We start from the raw sequence: 21905 nt of genomic DNA on the forward strand, positions 1-21905 counted from the left end.
ACAAAGACCACAGAGGAAGTACATGACATCCCGTTACAGCTGCTGTAATTACTACCTGCCAGCTGACTCACCAGAAATTTGTCCTGATGCTTGGACTTGAGCATGGCGGCCACCTCCTTCAGGTTGAGCCGGTACCTCTGCTCCTCCAGCTTCGGGGGGAAGAAGACGGAGATGATCCTCTCGGTGATGTAGGTCAGGTCGAAGTCGTAGTGGCGCTCCATCACTCTCTCCATCACTCGGTCCACGCTGAAGCTCCTGGAGGAAAAACAGAGAAGGAAGGACAAGGGAGGGGGGGGGGGGGGAGGGAGCAAAGGTTAGGTGGTCACGCAGAGAGACGTGGAGAACAAGGTGGACACTGGTCAAAATACGAGAGGTAATTCAGATTGTTTGTGGCAGCTCAACATGATTCTGCTGCTTCATACACTCAAATGAAACTTGTGGATGGATGCACGGAGAGGAGGAGGAGGAGGAGAGACAAAAGGGAGAAACTGGATACGGTGTGTGGTGTGACATGTAGGTCAAATTAAAAGCTGAGTTGCTCTTGACACTGAATATGGAAAGAATGAACAAGTGAGAGAAAGCAGAAGCAAAGAAACAAATGGCTGAGCAGTGCCAGTGAGGAAACACATGGCCTTGGTTTGTTTTAAATGATTTTTTTTGTTGTAGGAAATGCTTCAGTAACACAAAGTGATGTACAGTAGGAGAAGTGACTCAGGTGACCTTTACCTTGGCAAGGTGTTTCTCTGTTTGGTATAAGTCAGAGACTTGGTGGAGCCCTGTCGAATAAAAACACACACAAACAAACAATTCAAATGGATCCAGTATCATTGACCACCACAGTCTATATAATGTGCCACTAATGCTTCCACCTAACAATGGCCAGTCAGTTTTATCCATCTGTTTAAAAACCGTCCACTTCAGGGCTTTCCACTAGTTCGCCAAATTCTTTCTTTTATGCTCCTCAAGGAAGCCAAAAACATTTAAAATGTTAAAATGCTGCTCATTCATGTTTATACAGAGAGGTCCAAGAGTCTGAGGCCACTCCCCCCCCACAAGTGGTATCAGACTTCTGGGACCCACTGTAACAATCGGGCAGTTCACCACCTTGATCCAGTGTTTGATCGACTGCCATGAGAGTCCGTGCAGACATGTACAGTCTACAGAGGACGATTTGGATCCGGTGGTCCCCCTGACTTTTAACATCTAAACATGTTATTTGTCTACAGCTCTGGGCCGTGACAGAACACCTGCAAAAATAATGTCTTCCCCATCAAACTCAGTCACTACATTTTTCAGTCTAGCTCTCCAGTAGACATCACATTTAGAAACCATGATTTTACCTATCTACACCATCATGACATGTCTCATTATCGACATTTACTCTGCTGAGCATATTCAGGTTCCCGAGGGGAAGAATCCTTTAAATTTGCAGGACTTTGGGGTATTAAATGAACAACACAGGCCTCGGAGGTCACAGATGTCAGGATTTGTTTTATTTTCATAGGGACTCGCATGTCTGGCATTGCTCTGAGTTTGGATTGTTGAGTACATGATAAATCAAAAAAGCTCAACCCTGACAGGTTTGGAAATTTCCAAGACAGAGACAGCCTTTGACGCTGGGGACACCGAGTGTGAAGACGAAGGAAAAAAGGAGGAGGAAGAGGACAAAGAGAGAGGATGGAGGCTCAAGTTGTGCTCACCAGGTGCTGGGCGTGTCGAGAAGGAGCGGTCCCTCTACGCTGCTGGATGCGAGGAAGGAGCGGTGACGAGATAAAGGAGAAGAGGGGAGAGGGAGGGTGTGAAGGGAAGGATGGTGAGAGGAAGTGGGGCAAAGGGGGGAGGTTGAGAGGAGGTGAGAGGGAGGGGAGAAAAGACGAGAGGAGGAGGGGATACAGAGGAAGGAAAGGAGAGTTAATTAAACAAACAGACTCTCTAATGGATAAACATTACTACTTCCTATAGCAACATCAACTATTTTGTTTTCTCCCTGGGCTGGAATGCTGCAGCGCTCCAGGAATGGACTGAGCTCAAACCGGGCTGAGGGCTTGGCTTCCCAGGAGGAATTCAACCAGTAGGAAACCATACGGTGGTTTCTTTGGGAAGCCATACCTCGTAACTACGGATAGACAAAGTGGGGGAAGAAATGGGTGAATGAGTGGGACTTACCAGATCATTGGAGGGCACTGGGATGCATGCAGAGGTCACCTGGAACACACACAGAGAGCCACACGTCAACACAATGCACACACAAACTTCCTTTTTTTGGCTTCAGGACACAGGGAAGGGTGGAAAGCTCTGAGATGATTAAGGACAAATGCTTCCGCAGACAATAAGATATAGATGGAGATATAGACAGTAGTTATTGAATCTGAGGTTCACCTTAAAGCAGAAGTAAGTGATATATTTGTGTTAATATAAGTCTTAAATAGTTATATCTTCCGACAGCAATCACTTACATAGAGTGTTTGGTCTGAATCACGGGTCTGTCAGTCACTCTGCTCTGCTCTGAGCCGAGGAGAAAACATTTATCGTATCCTACAGTTTTTATCCAATGAGGAGAGAGAACGGCATGCGGGGCTGTGTGTGCAGCCAAGGGACGCCGTGAATGTGGCGACGTAGGGACGAGGACTGTTATGGTGCGTTCAAGGAAACTCGTATTTTTCCGACCGTGAAGTCGTACCAGTTCGATCTGGTACGAGTTCACCGGTCGGAAGTTACGAGTGGCCGTTATAGTGACTTTCAACGGTAAAACAGGTCGGAAAAACACGAGTGGGTTGCCTGGAACGCTACAAAGTCGTAAGTTGTGACTTGAAGCTGTAATTTACGATTTCAAAAGCCTGCCTGGAACGCAGCATTAGCGAAAACGACCGGACCACTTACTTCTGCTTTAACAAAGGGTTAACAGTGTGGAGAATGCACTTAGATACTTGCGTATCAGGAGGCAGATGAAAACATTGACACCACACTAATATGTGAGGGATAATGTAGAGTGAGCATGTTGGGGACAGAACCACTGTTTGCCGTTTCCCTAACTTCCTTTGCTGACAGTCTTTAAGCTACGGTTGCAGCGCAGACAGACATGAGAGTGTTTTTCAACAAGCAAGAAAGCCATTTGAATCATGTTCCCTTAAAAAGCGTGTCAAATATGTAGCAAGACAACTGGCTAAATGCTGTAGCCATTCATTTCTGTCCTTAACACAATGCACAGGGGCGAATCTTACACATAGAAATGAAGTAATAAGATAATTATTTTATTTTCAAAGGTTTTTTTGCCATTCATCAACAACTACAAGTGAATTTATCTGAATAGCTGTGCAGGAATGTGTTATTCCCAAAATATAATGACATTTTAACCTCAGTTGTCAGCTACTGCGAGATAAAAGACATTTTTGCACCACTATCAGACAACTTGTTGAGGCCAGACAGAGGGAGGAGAGCAACACGTTTAAGAGCCAAATGATGATGAGTAGAGACTAAATAGCATCAGTGCAACTACTTAGATACACATAAGTGCCAAGTAAACACTATGTACTTCTAAGCAGTTTGAGAGCGTGTTTACGAAATGTGAAGTATGTGGAGGCCAAATACAGAGAGCGACACAGCTGGAGGAGCAGTGAGACAGAAACGCACACATACAGAGTGACACATCTGATTCCCATGTCTGTTATGGGCCTACAGGTCAGTGAACTGTGGCCGAAGGAAGCAGGAGCTGAACAGCAGCCCTAATGAAGGGGGGCTGAGTTCCACAGTCATGCTTACGTAATACACGGAGACACACACACACACACACACACACGTGTACCCTCACACACGCACGTTCCCGCTACATAGCCCTTTTTGGATTGTTTATTTGGATACAGGAAAAGGGCAAGGACTTGTGTATATCTCATTGTGCACAAAAAGGAAGTTACACAGGCCCTGAACCTGGGGGGTGTGCCACAGCAGTGTGTGTGTGTGTGTGTGTCGCACAGTTAATGTTAATCTTTCCCTCTTTCCTTAGTTCTTCAGGTTTCTTACCGTTGCTTCGTACGTAACCACAGACATCAACAGGAAGGCAGGGGAGCAGATAACGAGCTAAATCAGGACTTGCGTGTTTGACAGGAGCCACAGGAAACAGGTTCAGGTTGAACATCGGTTATCAAGCGACTAACTGGACAACAATGTTCCCGTATGACTCACTCCCAGAATTAATGTTTATTTCCATCTCTGTTGGGAAATGGATCTCAAATCTTTATCCTGTGTTTTGGTCGCTTTTCATTCAGAGGCCTGAACCAAGTTCCTGACCAGACAGGTTTGGAGTGGGTGATGATGATGATGGTCTATTTTTTTTTTCTGACTTCCCTCTGGCCATATAACAGAGCATGTGAAACAATGCATTGTCTAAGTAGCACATAAAAAAAAAAAAAAACAGTACGTGACTCTGCAGTGACACATGAATCTCATCTTCCATGATAAAACTGTGGCTCAGGCTTGTGGTCTTAGGACTGGATCTTATTTTATTTTATTTTTTTTTTGGGGGGGGGGGGGGTGCAGAACGTTACATCTCATACCCTACTTATGTCACTCTGCTAAACAATCCTACATTCCCAACTATCATGGCTTGGCAACCAATTACTTCCTTCCTGCACCAGTCAAATGCCTCTATCCCTCTCTTTTTCTTCTACTGTAATCGGTCTCAGCTTCAATAAATCAATCCCATGCCTTTAAAAAGATATTTCCTCGTTTGGCGTCTAACATGCTGGTCCAAAATCTCCCAAAGGTGGTACAAAAGTCAGGATTTCTTGGCCTCTGCTACACAGATTTCTGTCCACGGTCTTTTAAAGCCTTTGTGTACTTTAACTTACAAAATTGTGGAAGAATATTGAAGCCAGAAAAAGGGAGAATGTAAAATGGGACAGTCCTGAAACAACTTGAGAGGTTTGGTAAAATACTGTATGTTATTGGGTTGGTTCACTTGCTTTACAGGGCTGGATGTGCGCAGAATGTTCAGTGAAAGCCACAAAACTCATTATGAAATCTGATGGTATTGCTGGAAAATGCAGAAATTGAACTGGCTTCTAACAAGAGGAATTAAAACCTTCTGGAGTTATCCACTGGTTCCAGTTTCTCCAGTTTCTTCTCCCTCTGCCAATCCTGGAAATAGTCCAGGATTCAAAGAGTCCGTGTTTCAAATTTCCAGTTGTTATGGCCGCGGTTACCCAGAGTCTGACTGCGCAGCCCTTTCTGAAAGCAGCGCGCCTGAGTCGGGCTTTACCTGGGCTGATGCTGTCACGCTGCCCACTGACCCATTCTTTTTCCTAATCTTTTCCTCCATGTATTCCTCTACATCCCTCTCTCCCTGTGCCCAGCAGAGGGGCCTGCTGAGGGCAGCCCCCTAAGCCAGAACAAACACATCAGCCCAGATTCCAGCTCCTTGGGCCAACGCTTACGCACAAACTTCCTGCTAATAGACCTCCACCCATCTCTCTCCTTCTTCTTTCATCCCTCTTGCCTCGCTTGCCTAATCTCTATCTATAACTTACTTTCTGTCCTCTCCCCACACTTGTTCCCCATCTTTTTCCATCCTTCTTCACCTCTGCTTTTGCTATCCTCCTGTTTTGTCGTCTTGTGCCTCACTTGATTTTTCCTCAGTATTACTCTTTCTTTCTTTATTCCTTTGTTTATCCTCCGTCCCCTGCTTCTCTCGAACCCAATATTTCCTTCCTCTTTCTTTCCTTTTCCCTTTCTTCTGTAATCTGTTTCTAGCAAAACACTTTCCTGTTTGTTTTCCTCCCTCCAGGTTTCTCCAAGTCATTTCGGCCCCTGCGCTCTTCCATTCGAGCCTCCGCTGTTATTGTCTCGTCTTCACGGCCTTGAAACTGGTCTTAAAACCAGGAAGGTCACAGGTTTGATCCCCCGTGTCCATCAGTAACCAAATATCCTTGAAAAAGACAGGCCCAGGACTAGCTGGCTTGTCCTGACTTGCTCTGCATTCAAGTGCTTGCTGCATGTCTAAACTGATCTAAAGGAAACACCAAACACAGCAGCTGAAGAGAGGCAGCATGACCAATATGTCAAAGCTACAAATATCAATATGCACATTACTTCTTCTCTGTACATTTTGACCTCTCCGTAAAACACTGCTCCTCATTTCCCTTCCCCTTGCCTCCTTTCAGGTGGGTCCAGCTGGCCACCTTCAGAGATCCCTGACCTCTGTGACCCTCTCCTCCATCTCCCCACCCCAACCTTCCTCCCCCCATCCCCATCCCCTTTCCCTGCCCTCTTCTCTCCATCTCCGTCTGCCAGCCCTTTGTCCTCTTCCTCTCCGCCTGTTTTGTTTTGCTGCAGCAGCTCCTCCAGCTCTTTACATGCTCTTTGATCCATCAAAGCAGAACAAGACAGCTAATGGATAATACACGACCCACTCCTCTCAGCACATGGCTCCAGAGCGGCAGGCTCTGAGAGGGCTCACTCTTGGAGCGAGGTAGTAGCCAATGTGATGCAAACATTTGGAGGGAGCCTGCGACTGTGAATGACGGCAATTATCCTGTTTATGTCGATAACATATGTGACTGATTAGCTGATTGTCCTTCTAATATATTTTCTCCCCTACATCACAGGCAAAATTCAAACTACCAGTAAATATGCAACAAACTGTGCTTTATATTGACAAAACAAACTGATCCTTCTCCGCTTATATTATTGTCTATGTAGATGCTCAGTCTTGGTTCTCCAGGAAAATATGAATCAAAGGCAACTACACCCGTTTGTAGAAACTTGGAAGACATTTCCACCTTAATTCCCGAGGATAAGGTGACACAATGAGTCCGACTGCGGTCACTGCAACAACCAGAAGCACTAATCCAGTGACGTCAGTGGATGAGAAGTGAAACATCTACAAGTATCAAAAACTAAGTTCAGTTGCCATCATTTCACTTTTTCCTGGATTTGTACATTATTCAATAATTCAGTCATACAGCCATCCCTTTGCAAACCTTAAGGGAAAATCTAAGATTTAATTTTGTCCCAACAGTGAAAGGTAACTTTAGTGATCTCACAGATAATGTGTATTACAATTTTAAAATCTCTAGCTGTGGCAATGCTTGGATGAAATGTATGTTAAAGGGACAACGAGGAGTTTCTATTTGGTTATAAAAAAGTCTCACATTAATGTGGATGAATCTACGTTACCCACACTTGTTAATGGCTCCATTTTCAATAAATATATTGTTTTGTCTCTATCGTTATTTTGTTATTTTAATTAATGGTGGAAATGCTGGGCGAGCCGACCAGCGTTTCCTTACTTTCGGTTTCACGGACGCTGCCCGGCGGGTCATGGGAATAACGCTGCCGAATCGCCGTTTATGGTCGGAACTACGATGGTATGTGATCTTCTTTGAACCTCCGACTTTCATTGTTGATGAATGAAAACATTTTTAGCAAGACGTCCGTCTTGCGCCGGTCCAAGAATTTCACCGTGCGCGCGGAGGCTCATGGTAAATGTAGTATGAAAACACTTCGCTTTCCAAAACTCCTTGTTGTCCCTTTAAGTATTTTGTGGGAAGACGCAACAATGACCATGAAGTCTATGGAAATATTAGATTAAAATCTTTGTCCCCTCAACAGACATCTTTGCTATTCTAAAAGAAAAACGTGAAATCAGGAAGATGAATTAAACAGTATCAGCTCGTGCAGAAAGGAAACATAAGTAAGTTCCTCCATCTGTGAGCAAAGCAAACTGTTGCAAAAGTTCAAGACTCTGGTCAAGATCCTGCTCCTTGATTACATATGAACGCAGCACTTATGCAGCATGTCCTTTGATGGTTAGCCCTAGGCTTAATAGTGCCCCCATTCCTTAAGCTCCCCGGGGAGAGCCAATCAGAGGGCATTGATGAAAGCCGCAGCAAATCAGCAGTGAAAGCCGATGCTGGCTGTGACCTTGTGTGCTTTCATCATCACCATCAGCGAGCGAGCTAGACAAGAATGCAGGGGGGCCTTGAAGCGAACAGAACGCTGTGACGTCTTAAGAGTGACCCACCCTCTCTGATTACAGGGCTAACGATGATGCAAACAGGTATGTCAGCGTCCATGACAACTGACTCAACGACACAGTGCAGACACATGAGATTATAAAAAGGACAAAGGATGTTCAGCAGCTACCGCGGCGCTAATTTGACAGTTACCCCTCCTCTCGAGCAGCTGCTCTGATTAATTAGCCTCAGGGAAATGTTCCCCACGTTTGCCAAGAGCTTAAAGAGATAGAGACAGAACATGTTGCTCATGTCTTACACCTGTTTTCTGTCATGGTTCAAATTCCATATAGACGAAGGTTCAACGTACAGTATGCAATGAATGTATGTCTTGTGTTTGTCAGGACTGGGCTTTGTCAACCTTAACCTTTGCTTCTGGCCACTCTGTGTAACAGTGAGTGTTTTAAATGCTGCTTTGGGAGGGTTAGAGGAACAACGTCTCACAAGATGATTGAAATCCGACTTTCGTAGACGTTAGCTGTCTGCTGTTGGACTGGAACGCTGCCCGAAAAGAAATCATTTGGAAACTTGTTTGTCATGTGGATTATATGCAGGCTTTGGGGGAGGATTTCTATAATGGTTACCACTGTACAGCTTATCACGCTCTTGCAATTAAATGTATCTGTTTTATAAGTCCTGTCTAGTGAGACGTCCAAAGCCATGGAGTTTCTTGCATTACGCCATCTTTTGTGAACTCCATGCACCTTAACATAAACTTAATGTTTAGACTAACTCAAACCTTTTTTGTGTGTGTTTTATGTACGTCTGGCAGTCAAAAGATGCAGATGGTCTCTGCTTCGCTCAGACCTACAGACTCGTTTTATGGCAGTTCTGAGAGTTACTTGGCTTAGATGTATAACTATCCTTCAAATGTACCCCACATGTCTGATGCCTCTTAATCATGACAAGGTGGACTTCATGAGAAAACCAGAAAGCACCCAGCATTACCCAAGGGAGGACTTCAAGGCCATAACTAAGCAAAAACAACACCTATGGGTGAAATATGTCTATCCCCTATACCTAGGAGCCCCGTTTCACACTTTTAGGTCTTTTTCGATGTGTGAGGCCAGCTAACAAAGTGTTGATCTGATTTCTTCTCACTGTTCGACACATTTTTTCTTTCTTTGGCTTGTCTCTCATTCCCACACTTTCTTTTGACCCCAAAAGGAAAAGAAAAGGGTGTCTGTCTCACGCCGGTTTGGTTTTCGCTCCAAGCAGCTGAGAGGGAGGCCGAACACATCGCAGGTCACATGGGTCCCTGTGGTGGAGCTTTAATGACCGGGTGGGAAGCAAATCCCTGCTATGGAGCTTGGGGGTCAACAGTTATGACTACATGATATATTCACCAAATAATGCAGATGGAAAACACAAACAGGAGTGCGCACATGTTGCTTGTGCAGAGGTTTTTTGTAGGTAGGAAGGAAGGCTGAGGCTGATGCACAGCAGTGTTTCTCATCCATCCATCCAGCTTTACCCTTCGCCTCAGGCCAAACATGGACCCAAAGCTCAAATCCGGACAAAAATAAACGTGGGTAAATAAACAAAGCGGGGAGATATGGGCTGGGATGAGATTTGGGAGCGATCAACAATGGGGAAAAAAAAAATCTCTTGTGAACCAACAAGCACAGAGCGTTATTACAGATCTTCACTCCCTTGTGAGCCGTCATTCATCCCTTGTGACTCGATTCCCAAAAGCGCAACACCCCCTACTTTTTTCTATATTTGCAACCTAAACAGTGTTTACCATCCGCACAAAAAGACATCCACATTCTTCAGACAGGCATTGTGTATTGTCAGTAATTTGCTTCAGGCCCATCTTTTTATGTAGCACGCCACAGCTCACAAACAATATGACCCTGTGGTGAGAGTCTTTGTTGTCTGTCTGATTTTTTTTTCTTTCTTCTGCTTATCTTCTCGTTTAGGCCCGGGGAGATGAATTTAACAAACTGACAGGACACAAAATGAAAGAGATGAGAAGACAAGAAGATGGGAATAACCCATTAGTCACAGGCACACATCTGGTGGAGCCAGATGTTACACTTTGTTATAGATCAGTATCATTAGTTACAAGGAGTTGAAATGTTTATTCTTCCAGGATTTCCACTCATCTCCCTGTTTTAATGTGGATTTATCTTGACGTGAAATGTTTTTAATTTGATCATTAAAATATAATTCACAGACCACCTGACTTCCCAGGAATCCCCAAAACTGATAGGGTAACTACTTAGTGAGGCAATATCGGAACGCAATAATACCAGAAAACTTTGAGAGAAACCTTTTCTTTGATTTTCCTTCAAACTGAACCATTTTTAAACCACCAGTCATTGATCTAGTCCATTGTCAGATTCAAATTCCTAAAGCAAACTAACCACTTGGCTCTTCCACATTTGGATTCATTGTGACATAAAGCAGTGTTGCAAACGGGTCAGTTTCAGTGCTCCCACTCAAACAGCACTACAGAACAGCCAACTCAAACAGTGATGTTTGAATTGACATGAGCTGATTTCATATTGAAAACAATACGTGAATTGGCTAAGAGGGTTTGTGGCTGCTTACAGACAGTTTGGGAAACACTATAACATTTTAACAAATCTACTCACAGACCACGAGGGGCTGCACCACTCGTCGAGGGGAGGCTGGCCTAAATTACAAGCCAGTACAAACAGTGACGGGAGAGATAACACTAAAATCTGTTACTCATGTCCTGCACCAGTGTGGGTGTCAATATTTAACATCACTACAGAGATTTCAAAACGGTCTCTTCCTGTTAGTCTGAGACAAGCCAGCTCTACTGGGCAATTAGTGCAGCTCATGCCCCTGCTGGCACATACACACACACACACACACACACAACTTGGCTAAGTTAGCTGTCATGCTTATGGTTTTAACTCTCATCAACATCACTCACTCACCTTTTCCTTCCCTTGCTCGGCATGCACTCGCTGTACTCACACAGGCACGCATACGAGCGCACACACACAGCTCAAACTCAAAACATGCCAGCCTATCTCGGCAATTACCAGAGCTGTCTGTGATAAAGTGGCGACTCCTTTAGTCAGGAGAGACAGTCATGGTCCTGGTAATGTTAAAACGATACAGTTGGATCCTGTTATCCTGAATGACTCACTGATTACATGAGTATTTGGTGGCGTGCTCGGCCTGCAGGAGGGAAACCATAGGCCTGGGCTCAAGGCCACGAAGCTCTAACCAGAGATTATTCACCACTGATGTCACTGAGATCACCGCAAACTGTATTTCTGTGATGCCTTCATCCACCTACTGAAATGATTAGGACTGTAGTTGCTTGCAGCAAACTATTTGAATGAATGCTTTGATACCTCAACTTTTGCCCTTCCTGAGCTGTGAGTGACATGTTTTACCAGCAATGAGCGATATATTCCTATAGTTGCATCGCAGCGTACCGAGCAGGTATTTGACAAGTTGGTTTCCATGAGGACGGGAAGTCTGCAGAGTCAGGGGGATGTTGGGGTCAGCTGTGATGTTGAGCTGCCTGTTGGGAAAACACGGACTGTGGTGCCATTACGCCATCGTTCCATCTCCGCATGACTTCCTATGGTCTCATTCTGCCGTACGGTTTGCATGGAAGGGTCAGTTTACATAATGCAATAGGATAACACCAACAGGAATGAACGCCAACATGACGGCATTCCAGTGGTTGGAAGGGATCCATCCGTCAATCCTTCCAGGTCACAGTGGCAGCAGCATCATGAAGGACCTGCAGCTGAACGAGCTCCTCGTCCTATCTGTCAGGCTTAGTCCAACCATCCAGAGGACAAAACATCTCATTCTCTTGGTCACTGACCAGAAGTCATATCCATAGATGAGGGTTGATCTGTCAATCTCCTGCTCCATTGCGTCCTACTTGAACAACATGTCACCCCTAATCTGAAGGGGACCAATCCAAACAACACTGAACAGAGTTGGAATAAATTATATTAGTGCCACTTATGAGGATGTTGGCCAGACAAAAACAAATACATGCACCAGGGTCTGGAAAAGTGGAGTATCAGAGAAAGGAAAAGTCATTTGAACACTTTTTCCTCTACTATATCTGTCTCTCTTTCATCTGCACTGCACTCTTAAAAAAAAAAAAAAAAAACTGGGATCTGGGAAATGCAGCACTCTAACCACATCTGTCCTGAAGGGCTTTTATGTTAGAGAAACATCGGGCGGGTTATGTTGTTCTTTCTCCCACCGCTCTGCATCCTCCCCCACTTCCGCTCTATCTATCTGTACTTGATTGTACATCCTCTACTTGTAAAGAGGGGCAGACAGTGCAAACAGTTCACAGCTCAGTCTCATGTGAAATGTTTTTGACATGTTGAGCAGATAAGAGGACTGACAGGGACGAGAGACAAGGAGGAATCCTGATGCACGGAGGGGAAGCAGGGATTTGTAGTTACTGTGATAAACAGCTGTGGACTGCAACATCTGTAGGATAATTCACCACAGGATCACTGAACAGTATCGAAGTATTTTCCTTTACCGTGTTACACATTACACAGTCACCAATTAGTGAAGTATTATTACTTTCCCCAGTTGCGAATAGTATAGGGATTAGAAATTCTAAAACGTTGTAACAGTTAGTAACCCTTTTATCAATGTGTTAAAGGGATAGTTCAACATTTTGGAAAATTCACCTATTGCCATAATCCTTATAGTCATAGGGGTAGGTTCATTACCTTAAATTATCATGCGAACACAATGGAGGTGAACGGTACAGGTGCCCTGTCCCTCATCAAACTCATCAAATACACAATCCAACAACTTCAAAACGCTCTCATGGAAAGTTACATGATTATCTCATAGCGTGGTAAATGTGCAGGTCACAACTCGTCCACAAGAGTGTTTTGGAGTTGTTGGATTGTGTATTTGATGAGTTTGATGAGGGACAGGGGACCTGTACCGTTCACCTCCATTGTGTTAGCTGAGCAGCTCACGTCTCTGCCCCGCAGATCTCAAAACAACATGCACCGATAATTAAAGGTAATGAACCTACCTCTATGACCATAGGGATTATGGCAATAGGCGAATTTGCCAAAATGTTGAACTATCCCTTTAAGTCAAAGTTATTATAAGCTTGTGACTGAAATACAAGTAGTTTAAGTTAGAGAACACAATTGCAATCAAACTCAAAATGGAAATGTTTCATGTCAGTGGAGTTTTCCTGTGTGACTAGGACCTGAGCAGACAGCCAGTGAAATTGTTTCTATTTTCCTCTCACAAGCGGAAATGACTCTTCTTGCCTAATTAGACAGACTGATCAACCCGTCACGGGCTGCATTTCACTCATTTTAATCCTCCCCCTCCCTCCCACTGTTGCTCTTCAGACCTCCCTCTCTATTTCAGTGTCCTTTTCCCAACCTTCCCTCCATCTCTTTGCCCCTGGGCTCTAGTCAGTCTTTCTCTATGGCCTCCCCGCCCCCCGCCGCCAGTTCCCTGTGGACTAAAATTTCCACTTGGGATCAAAGATAAGGAGCAACTGTTCTCTGAGAGAAGAGCATACTGGAATAAAACTCTTTATGGGTGGGAGACTGTGTTTTTATTAGAAGAGAGATGGGCCAGCTGGAGGCTGTTGACCTTGTGGGCAAAGAGCAGGGAACAGAATGACAGAGGACAACCAAGAGAAAAAAAACATGTACTAACTGTGCACAGACGACCTACCAGCACCAATCACCCTCTGTGGGGAGGAAGCTTAATTACAGAGTAGGGGGCTTTTCCAGAAAACTGGAGCTGACGCACTGACACGATACCGAACAGTCGCTGAGCTTACTGTACGTTACCAGCCGGGTGTCGATGTAAACAGCAGCCTGCTGAGAAGAGGGTGGTCACACATGACCTTCCAGATGTGTGCACATAAACACCTTGAATATGGTCATAGAGGAGGAGCACCAGATTATAACTGTCATGTGGCTCATGTGCAAGTGAGGAAATATCACCACAAACCAGGTTATAGGCAGTGGATATGGAAGAAAGATATACCTGCTATGTCGAACTATAACTAAGTCACATCTCCATCAAAACTAGGTAAGTATGACTTAAACATTACAGTAATAGAAATTGATGCCATCCCTTCTATCGTCTAAATACGAGGGTAGATAACGGCACACACAGACAGCACGCCCCCGCCGTATCCGACCTCTCCCTTCCTGCGATGGATATCACCGTTTAACTAACTGGTCAACGACTACACATCAGACGGCTACAACAAGAGCATCACACAACATCCCCTCCCCCTGTGTGATACTACTACATATGGACCAGCATTTCTGTAGAAACACTTGTTTTCCAGTAAACTAGTTTGCATCATTTTCTAGGATTTCTTCCCAAGAAGAATGATGAGTCATCCTCCTGTGCCAATATTTTTCAAGTCAGAGAATCATACACCTACGCTTAAAAAGAGTAAAAACCCCTTTGTGTCTCTTAAACACGTCATATGAAGTGAGTCGATAAGTCATCTACTACTCTAACGAACGGCCTAATGGAACTCAATCAGCTGGTTAGCTTAGTTTAGAAGAGTAGCTAGCCTGCATCTGTTTAAACATTACAAACTACCTCCCATCATGTCAGACACTAACTAAATCTTTTGAAGAGGAGAGCGCACAGCTGTGTTGATGAGGTGCTCACAACCAAAAAATGAACAAAGGAAAAAGAGGAGAATGTGGCACACTCCGTAGCCTCGGATGCAAAAATATTTGTTCAAGCTTACAGTAAAAACCAACGTTTCGACCAACAAAGAGGTCTTCCTTTAGACACTAACTAAATAGCAGGTTTTATCTCGCTTATTCAACTCCTGTAAAGACTCATTTGTAAAATTTTAATATTACACTGTGACAGGACAGTGCTGTGTTTTCCTTATTCCAGTATTTATTTACACTAAATTATGCTAACCAGCTGTGTGATAATGAAACACACAGATGTAGGTATGCGCTATTGTGCAAATAATAATATCTCCTTGCAAAAACAAACCTGATTCTACTTTCTTTCTGTGTGTACCATTTGAGAGCTGCTCTTTCATCTCTGAACTCACCCTCTGGGCTCTGCTCTCCTCAGATAAAAGACATGAGGACGGAGGGAGGCTCGAGGAATGAGTCTTCTCTTTGCCACATGCCTTCGCCCTTGGCTTTCTCTCCTTCGCCCGCTGGGTGCCAAGGCTCCCTTCCTCAGCCTCTACCCCCTCGTCGTCACTCTGGCCATGGCTGGCATTCTCCCCCTCTGCCGCTCTCTGTCTATTCATTACCCATCCCTCCATCAATGACCCTTTCACAGTGGCAGCAGTGCGGGGTTGGAGCAGGGCTCCGAGCTCTTTCTGAGGAATGCAACTGAGCGGCCTTCATACTAGTGGAGATCTGGAGACTTCTGTCCTCATAGAGCCACGGTTATGCACCGCATTTTCACACCTCAGTGGCATTACAGTAAACAACTCCACTTTGTTAGATGCCATAGTTACCAGCCATGGTTGGACCGGTTAACTAGCGACTAACAGAAATTGTAACGGACTTGTACTCGAGCCACAAGTGGGTCAAGTAGTTCAAGGCAACGTAAGGTGAACAGTCCAGCTATATAAGCTCAACCTTGAATTTGTGAGGTCCTAATGCTGGTGGCTGGTGATGACTTGACATCTAATCTGCTCCAGAGCAGCATACAGTACATAGAAATATTTGAATAAATAGTTTGCTCCTCAGTACAGAGTGATTTACTTTGATTTAGTAGCTTTATATTATTATTATTTACAGATGTAAGAGTTTTACATCCATTTCCAGAAAAAGAAAATGCAAATGAATGTGTGTTTCCATTCACTGTTGTTTTGCAAAAACTAAGAGTTGAGTGTATTGAAATGAGCAGTTGGTGGCACTGATCCTGCAGTCTGGTGCCATTAAGCTGTTGCAGGGGAAAAGGAGAAAATAAAATAATCTGACTTAAAATGGTGGAAAACAGGATGGGAACATTGCATTTTTGCTTGTTTGAATTTAGTTTTTTTTCCACATTTTCTGTTATTTCATAAGCAAACTGAAAATGCACCTAAAGCAAAAATATACCTTTTGGAGGAGTTGGAAACACACAATGCAAACCATCTGTAGAGTTTGTGGTAAATACAGGTGTTTTTGTTACTGTTAGACCCAACAAGTATGACAAGGGACTGGCTGAAGTTGAATCTTACCTTGGCCTCGCACTTCCTGTGGGTGGCTGTCTTGCATACTAGAGGGGAAGGAGAGAAGGGAAGGAGGAGGAAAGAAGTCTGTGTTAGCACTGGAATCAAGTTAACCCCTAACCCAGTTGGCTCGTGACCCCATTGTGATATCGCAAATTTCTGGGGACCCCACCGTCAATCAAGAAGCGCCAGCTCAGATATTTTTATATGCTGCATTTTACAATACAATAAATCTTTATTGTGTTTCACTCGATTTATATTCAAGAAAGTGAAAGTATAGAATACAGTTGTTTAAGATTGTGTGTGGTGTTTTTAATACCAATTTAAAAAGAAAAATAATTAGTTAAAAATATATTTTTATCAGTAATTTTTTTTATCAATTACTAGACATTTCAGGCGACCCCATTTGAATTCTTGGCGACCCTACGTGGGGTCCCGACCCCAAGGTTGAAAAACACTGCCCTAACCCATTCATCATCTTCTATTCATAGTCCTGTGTCATACATCCTATGTACTACTGGTCTCTTATATTTTGGAATAGGTAGACTTTTATTTCAGCCTGTCGTGGCATCATCCGACATATTCCTTTGAGGGAGACATGACCTCAACACGTCCACGCCTGCAACATTTACCTCTGCAGAAGGAGCCCACGTGGTCCACACTCTGACGGCACACGCTGCACTGACGCTTCTTCTTGAAGGTCTTTTCCTTGAAGGCGTGGGGCTCTCCCTTCCCCGCCTGCTCACACACAAACACACACAGATAGAGAAATTAGATGTGAAACACTGTGAGAAGAGATCTCTGTTTGACCTTCATCCGTGAGGCTGAGTTCGAGGATGCTACATGTCGTCTGTCAACCATCTTCATCTGACGGCACGGAAATGAGACAAAGAAACTGGACGTCAAAAGAAAATACATTTAAGAAATGGCTTCTGAGCTCCTAACAATGACAAGTACTTAGAACCGCCTGCTTCAGCGTGCACGTGGATGTGTACTCGCGCGTGTGTGAATGAGTACAACTTTATGAGTGTATGTGCACCACTATGGCAACATCCATTCTCTACTCCCTCTGCCTCTTGAACTTCTGTTCTGGTTGTGTAACTGTCTTCCAGTAATAATCCTTGAGGTTCCCGCCCATAGCCCATTATAATCCTTAGTGTGTGAGTATGTGCGTGCAAAGTAAAGAAGAGCAAATGTGTTGGACTAATTCTTAAAAAGAGAGAAATGGAAAGTAAAAGAAATCCACCACTTTTCTCTCTCATGTCACCCTCACTCACTCTGTGCGTGCGTGTGTGCGTGTGTTCATTTGTGCGGTCGCCCTGCCCACCCAGTGCCTCTTTGTTTCCCAACATGGGATCAGATCCACAGATGACTGGGCCTGACGTGACTCTGAGGAGGCTTTGAACATGAGAACGCTAACGACCACGGGCTAAGTACAAGGATTGCTTAGCATGTTTTCATGCATGGATACATAATGAGAGGAAAAGGAGGGGGGATGGTTAGGTAATTGGGTGGGGGGTGGGTGTACATGGGAGAAAACAAAGTATGTGCAATGTCATGTTGCGAGGTGGTGCAGATTCTGTAAACTGGCAGGTTTAGCTGCTTCTCTGTTCACTCATTTGAGACACACAACATCAGCATCATCACCAGCAACATGTAGGAAAACGCGTGAGCTACCGAGGCTGCTCAGCATCCACATTTCCATAGTTTTTTTGGGGGATAATTAAACTGATACATACGCAACATAAAGGGTTTTTTGTTTCCTGCGTGTGTGCTTTTCCTCCTTGGCAACAAAGAAAGGCGGCTGTTTGCACACTTTTTCCATTATCCCACACTGCTCTCTCTGACTCTGGCTCTCAGGGACTGGACAGTGTTTGGACAGCTGCCTGCCTGGCATCACCCTCTTGCCAGCTGTGTTCAGTGGCCGCTGGCCTGCTCCAGTACAAGTGTACTATGACCGCAGCACCCTGGATGGTGGGGATGGACTGGGTGGGTGGCTCAGGGGTTGATGTCCGTTATGTAATCTGGCGTGTTCAGTGGGGGATTGGCGTCCGTCTCTGAAAGTGCGTAGTCATTACTTTTGTAATGTTTGACTCTTTATGCTTTTCTCACAGTAACAAATCGCGGTTCACACAGGCTGCATTAAAATTTCATGTAATCTTATCTTATCTTGATCTTGTTTGGATGAAGCCTTGATTTGGCTCTCCTTCTACACCCTTTTCCTGAACCCCAAGCATAACAACAGCTCCTCCATCTCATGACCAATTTGACTACGTCATGTATTTCTAGCTCATTAGCTCTGCCTTGACACTGTCTCAAACACACACACCAAACTTTTTCTTCCCAACAGACTTGTGCAATAACCTACATGCATGTGCCTGTGTGTGTGTGTGTGTGTGTGTGTGCGTCTGTACCAAGCACACGCACAACGAGTGTACGCATGGGGCCCACGGTGAGTTTTAAAAAAGCAGCCAGTTACTGTCAGCTCAAACCGCGGCGGTGATGTGGGCTGAGAGATAAACACACAGCAGAGAGGTTGGCAGCATTCCTTCTTTTTCAGACACAATCAAGACACTATAGGGTCCGACCGCAGGCAATCATGGTCAAGACAGTGATACACGATGCTGCTACTGCATGCTGTGCTGGGTCTCATATTTGACACCAATATAAGCTGCTGCGCTCCGGTTCATGTGAGGGAACTGGAAGGTAGGTAGGTCGTCACTGGCTTACTGACTGTAAAAGATAGAGGATGGTGCCCCCCGGGGTTGAGGCGCCTATCGTGAACCACAGCATTCCCAGTTTACGTCCAGACAGGGACCTTTGCGGCACGTAAAACCCTGTCTCTCTCCTCCTCCTCAGCCAACGTGTACTTCCCATGATGGTGGCATGAGATATTAAAAGCTATCACAGATGTGGTACCTGAGAGCACCTCCTCTCCTAAAACACCTGCCTAAACGGCAATTACTATGCATTTCCTTAGCTCCATGACTCGGCTAAATTTTAGCTTTGTCATGTGTCATTCATCATGTAGTGCACAGGAAGGAACGAGGCTGACGAGACAGAGTTGTTTTCGAGGCAAATGCAGAGACTGTTTGTCGAAAAACTGCCCCCCGACGGGAACACGCATCAGCGGTGTTGCATGAATTTACCTTGAAAACAACTCTGTCTCGTAACGTTCCGTTATTATGTCATAGAGTGGTGAATGTGCAGGTCACAACCTGTCCACCAGAGCGTTTTGGAGTTTGATGATGGAAACCAAGAATTCCCATTAGCCTCCATAGCGTAGCTCTGAGCAGCTCGCGGCTCTGCTCCGCCGTTCTAAAAATTGCTTGCACCGACAATTAAAGATAACGAACCTACTCCTAAGACTGTAGGTATTATGGCAATGGGCCAATTTGCCAAAATGTTGAACTATACCTTTAAATTATCAAAAGAACAGCAGCCTCTTGTGCCTTGTTAGCATTGTTGCTAAACAAATCTGCCTCCAAGCTTTCAGATCTTTATTGATCATTTTCAATTGCTGATGGGCCCACATTATGGGTGACTGACTTACAGTTTGATAAGAATTTATAAAAAGCATTTCTGAAACCGCAGTGTATGGCCAGCTCTACTCAGTGCACTTCATGTTCTTGCATGTATTGCAGGTTTAGTAATTAGTGCTTCCATAAAGAAGAAGATTTAGTATTGCCCCTCCCTTGTTAGACACTTTCACTAAAAGCATTTCCCAAATGAGTGCATGTAAATTTGACTTCAGCGGGTCCTGCGTCATAAGGAAATGATCACAACAAATACAGACAGCCAAATGAAGGAATAAAATAGTGTGCAAACTGAGTTACTAACCAAGTCTATTGAAACAGTCAAATGGACTCAACTTGTGAGTCCTGCAGGAGAAAGCACAGTGAAGGAGGTTTTATAGCCTGGAGGACGATTACAACAGAGGAAGCACAAAACAGCTGGTAGAGTCTTAGTGTACGAGGACAGAAAACAACCTGCGATGCTGAGCCCAGTCCCCGAGATAGTAATTACTGTCGCCGCTGTGATGGATAAAAAACATCTTCCTCTGGTACAACATGTGTTCTCCAGTGTGTTCTACAGTATGTAATGAAAAAACGTGCATTTCTGCAGGCTGGGACAAAAACAGAGTCAAACTTTTTGAATAAAAAATCTGAATAAACTAATTGTGCATTTTGTCATTTAAAAACACATGTACAGGTTACACAGACTAGATCCAACATCGATGGACAAACCATCAGAGAAATTCAAGATGTGATCATTTGAGCTAGAAAATCTCCACCAGCCACAACCTGTTGAAATTTCCACACTAGTGGCAGGAGTTGTAAACAGCTATACCTGAGACCTCAGCAAGAAAAACTCACGCTCTCACTCACGTGCAGATGTGTATCCCTGTGGACGGTCGGTGGAAACAGAAAGCCTTCCCCTTTCCTCTTCCCGTCCCTGTGTCCCCCCCTCCTGTGTGCCAGGACAGACCCCACCTCTGCTACAACATCTGCTACGCACAAGAAGTCCTTTTTCTAATATTTTTAGCCTTCTGGCAGAGAAAGGAGCCACAGGTTTCTGGAGTCAAAGAGATGCTTTCTAACCAGAGATCCTTCCCCTTCCTCCCTGCACGTCTGCCAGCCGTCACAGAACAGTAGCTGGATTCAATGAGGGAGGAGTTGGACACACATACACACACACATATACACACATATACACACACACACACACACACACAGGAGATGCACACAAGCTGAGATTTATGCATACAAATGTTAAAACAAATATCCAGAAACAGAGAGCCATTCGTGCATACACACACAACCCTGGAAAGTCTGTGGCCTCCGCCTTGTTGTTTCTTTCTAAATATAGTCTTGATATTTAGACAATGATGGGCATTGTGTGGGAGTGGTTCATTACAGGCTGAAAGACTGGACACTGACCTCAGGTTCAGCAGCAGATGGTTGGTGAGGGCACTTATCGAAAAGCCCCCTTGGGCGGAAAGTTCTCTCACTGATTTTGTCCTTAGAAATCTTTGTGTCACTGTCACTTACAACGGGACTTTGTCTTTAGCAGTTTGGATCATTATTTTACAGACCAAGCACAACCACCAGCTCTACACTGCCAGAAGGAGCAGGTGGCTCACAGTCGATCCTCCTAACCCCAAATCCAGCTGCACCAAGTCCACCATTCACTTTTTCCTCATTCCCTCACTGGCATGTTTAGCACTTTCACTGATACTCAAGTAAAGCTACAGTATAGCTGGCTAGTGTCTTCTGTATAAATTACTCTGCTGCTTAAAGGGGAACTATGCACAATTTTTTTACCTTTATTAAGTTTAAGTTATTAATGTATTAAACAGCTTTGGAGTAATTGTGATGGTTATAGGACTTGTTACGGGGAGAATGGAGGCTCTCTGTCTTCCCTCTAAGGGCATTTGGCCGAAAACCAACTTTGCAAGATCAGCACCTCCACCCCGGTGTCCCAGTACTCATTTTGGCAGCACTTAACCTATAATCCCTTGTTTATGACTGAAACGGCTACACAAGTACACTGTAACAGGTATATCATGTATAATGACCGCTCCACGGATTGCCTTCTCGTCGGCTTCATTGAAAACAAATGCACATGGCCGGGCGGGGGAGGTTACTGTAGCAAAACAGCGAAAAAGTGGCCTGGCTTGCATAGTTCCCCTTTAAAAGGTCCTTATTCTACACTTTCCATGA

General features: G+C 44.5%; 1 protein-coding gene across 6 annotated transcripts in view; it reads right to left on the bottom strand.

The window, feature by feature from the left end:
• The window catches only part of tns2a (tensin 2a), a 50713-nt gene that overhangs the window by 18072 nt on the left and 10736 nt on the right, over positions 1-21905 (bottom strand). For 4 of the 6 annotated variants that reach the window (XM_083974933.1, XM_083974931.1, XM_083974935.1 and 1 more), the window contains 6 exons: positions 16815-16920; positions 16192-16229; positions 2167-2205; positions 1701-1742; positions 727-776; positions 72-255 (listed from right to left, as the gene is read on the bottom strand). In XM_083974933.1, the coding sequence (XP_083831059.1) occupies positions 72-255; positions 727-776; positions 1701-1742; positions 2167-2205; positions 16192-16229; positions 16815-16920 (459 nt within the window). Of the gene's footprint in view, positions 1-71; positions 256-726; positions 777-1700; positions 1743-2166; positions 2206-16191; positions 16230-16814; positions 16921-20570; positions 20592-21905 lie in introns of those variants that run through there. The other 2 variants (XM_083974936.1, XM_083974932.1) reach the window with 2 other exon arrangements.

This window comes from Trachurus trachurus, assembly GCF_905171665.1.
Source record: "Trachurus trachurus genome assembly, chromosome: 7".
Taxonomy (NCBI): Eukaryota; Metazoa; Chordata; class Actinopteri; order Carangiformes; family Carangidae; genus Trachurus; species Trachurus trachurus.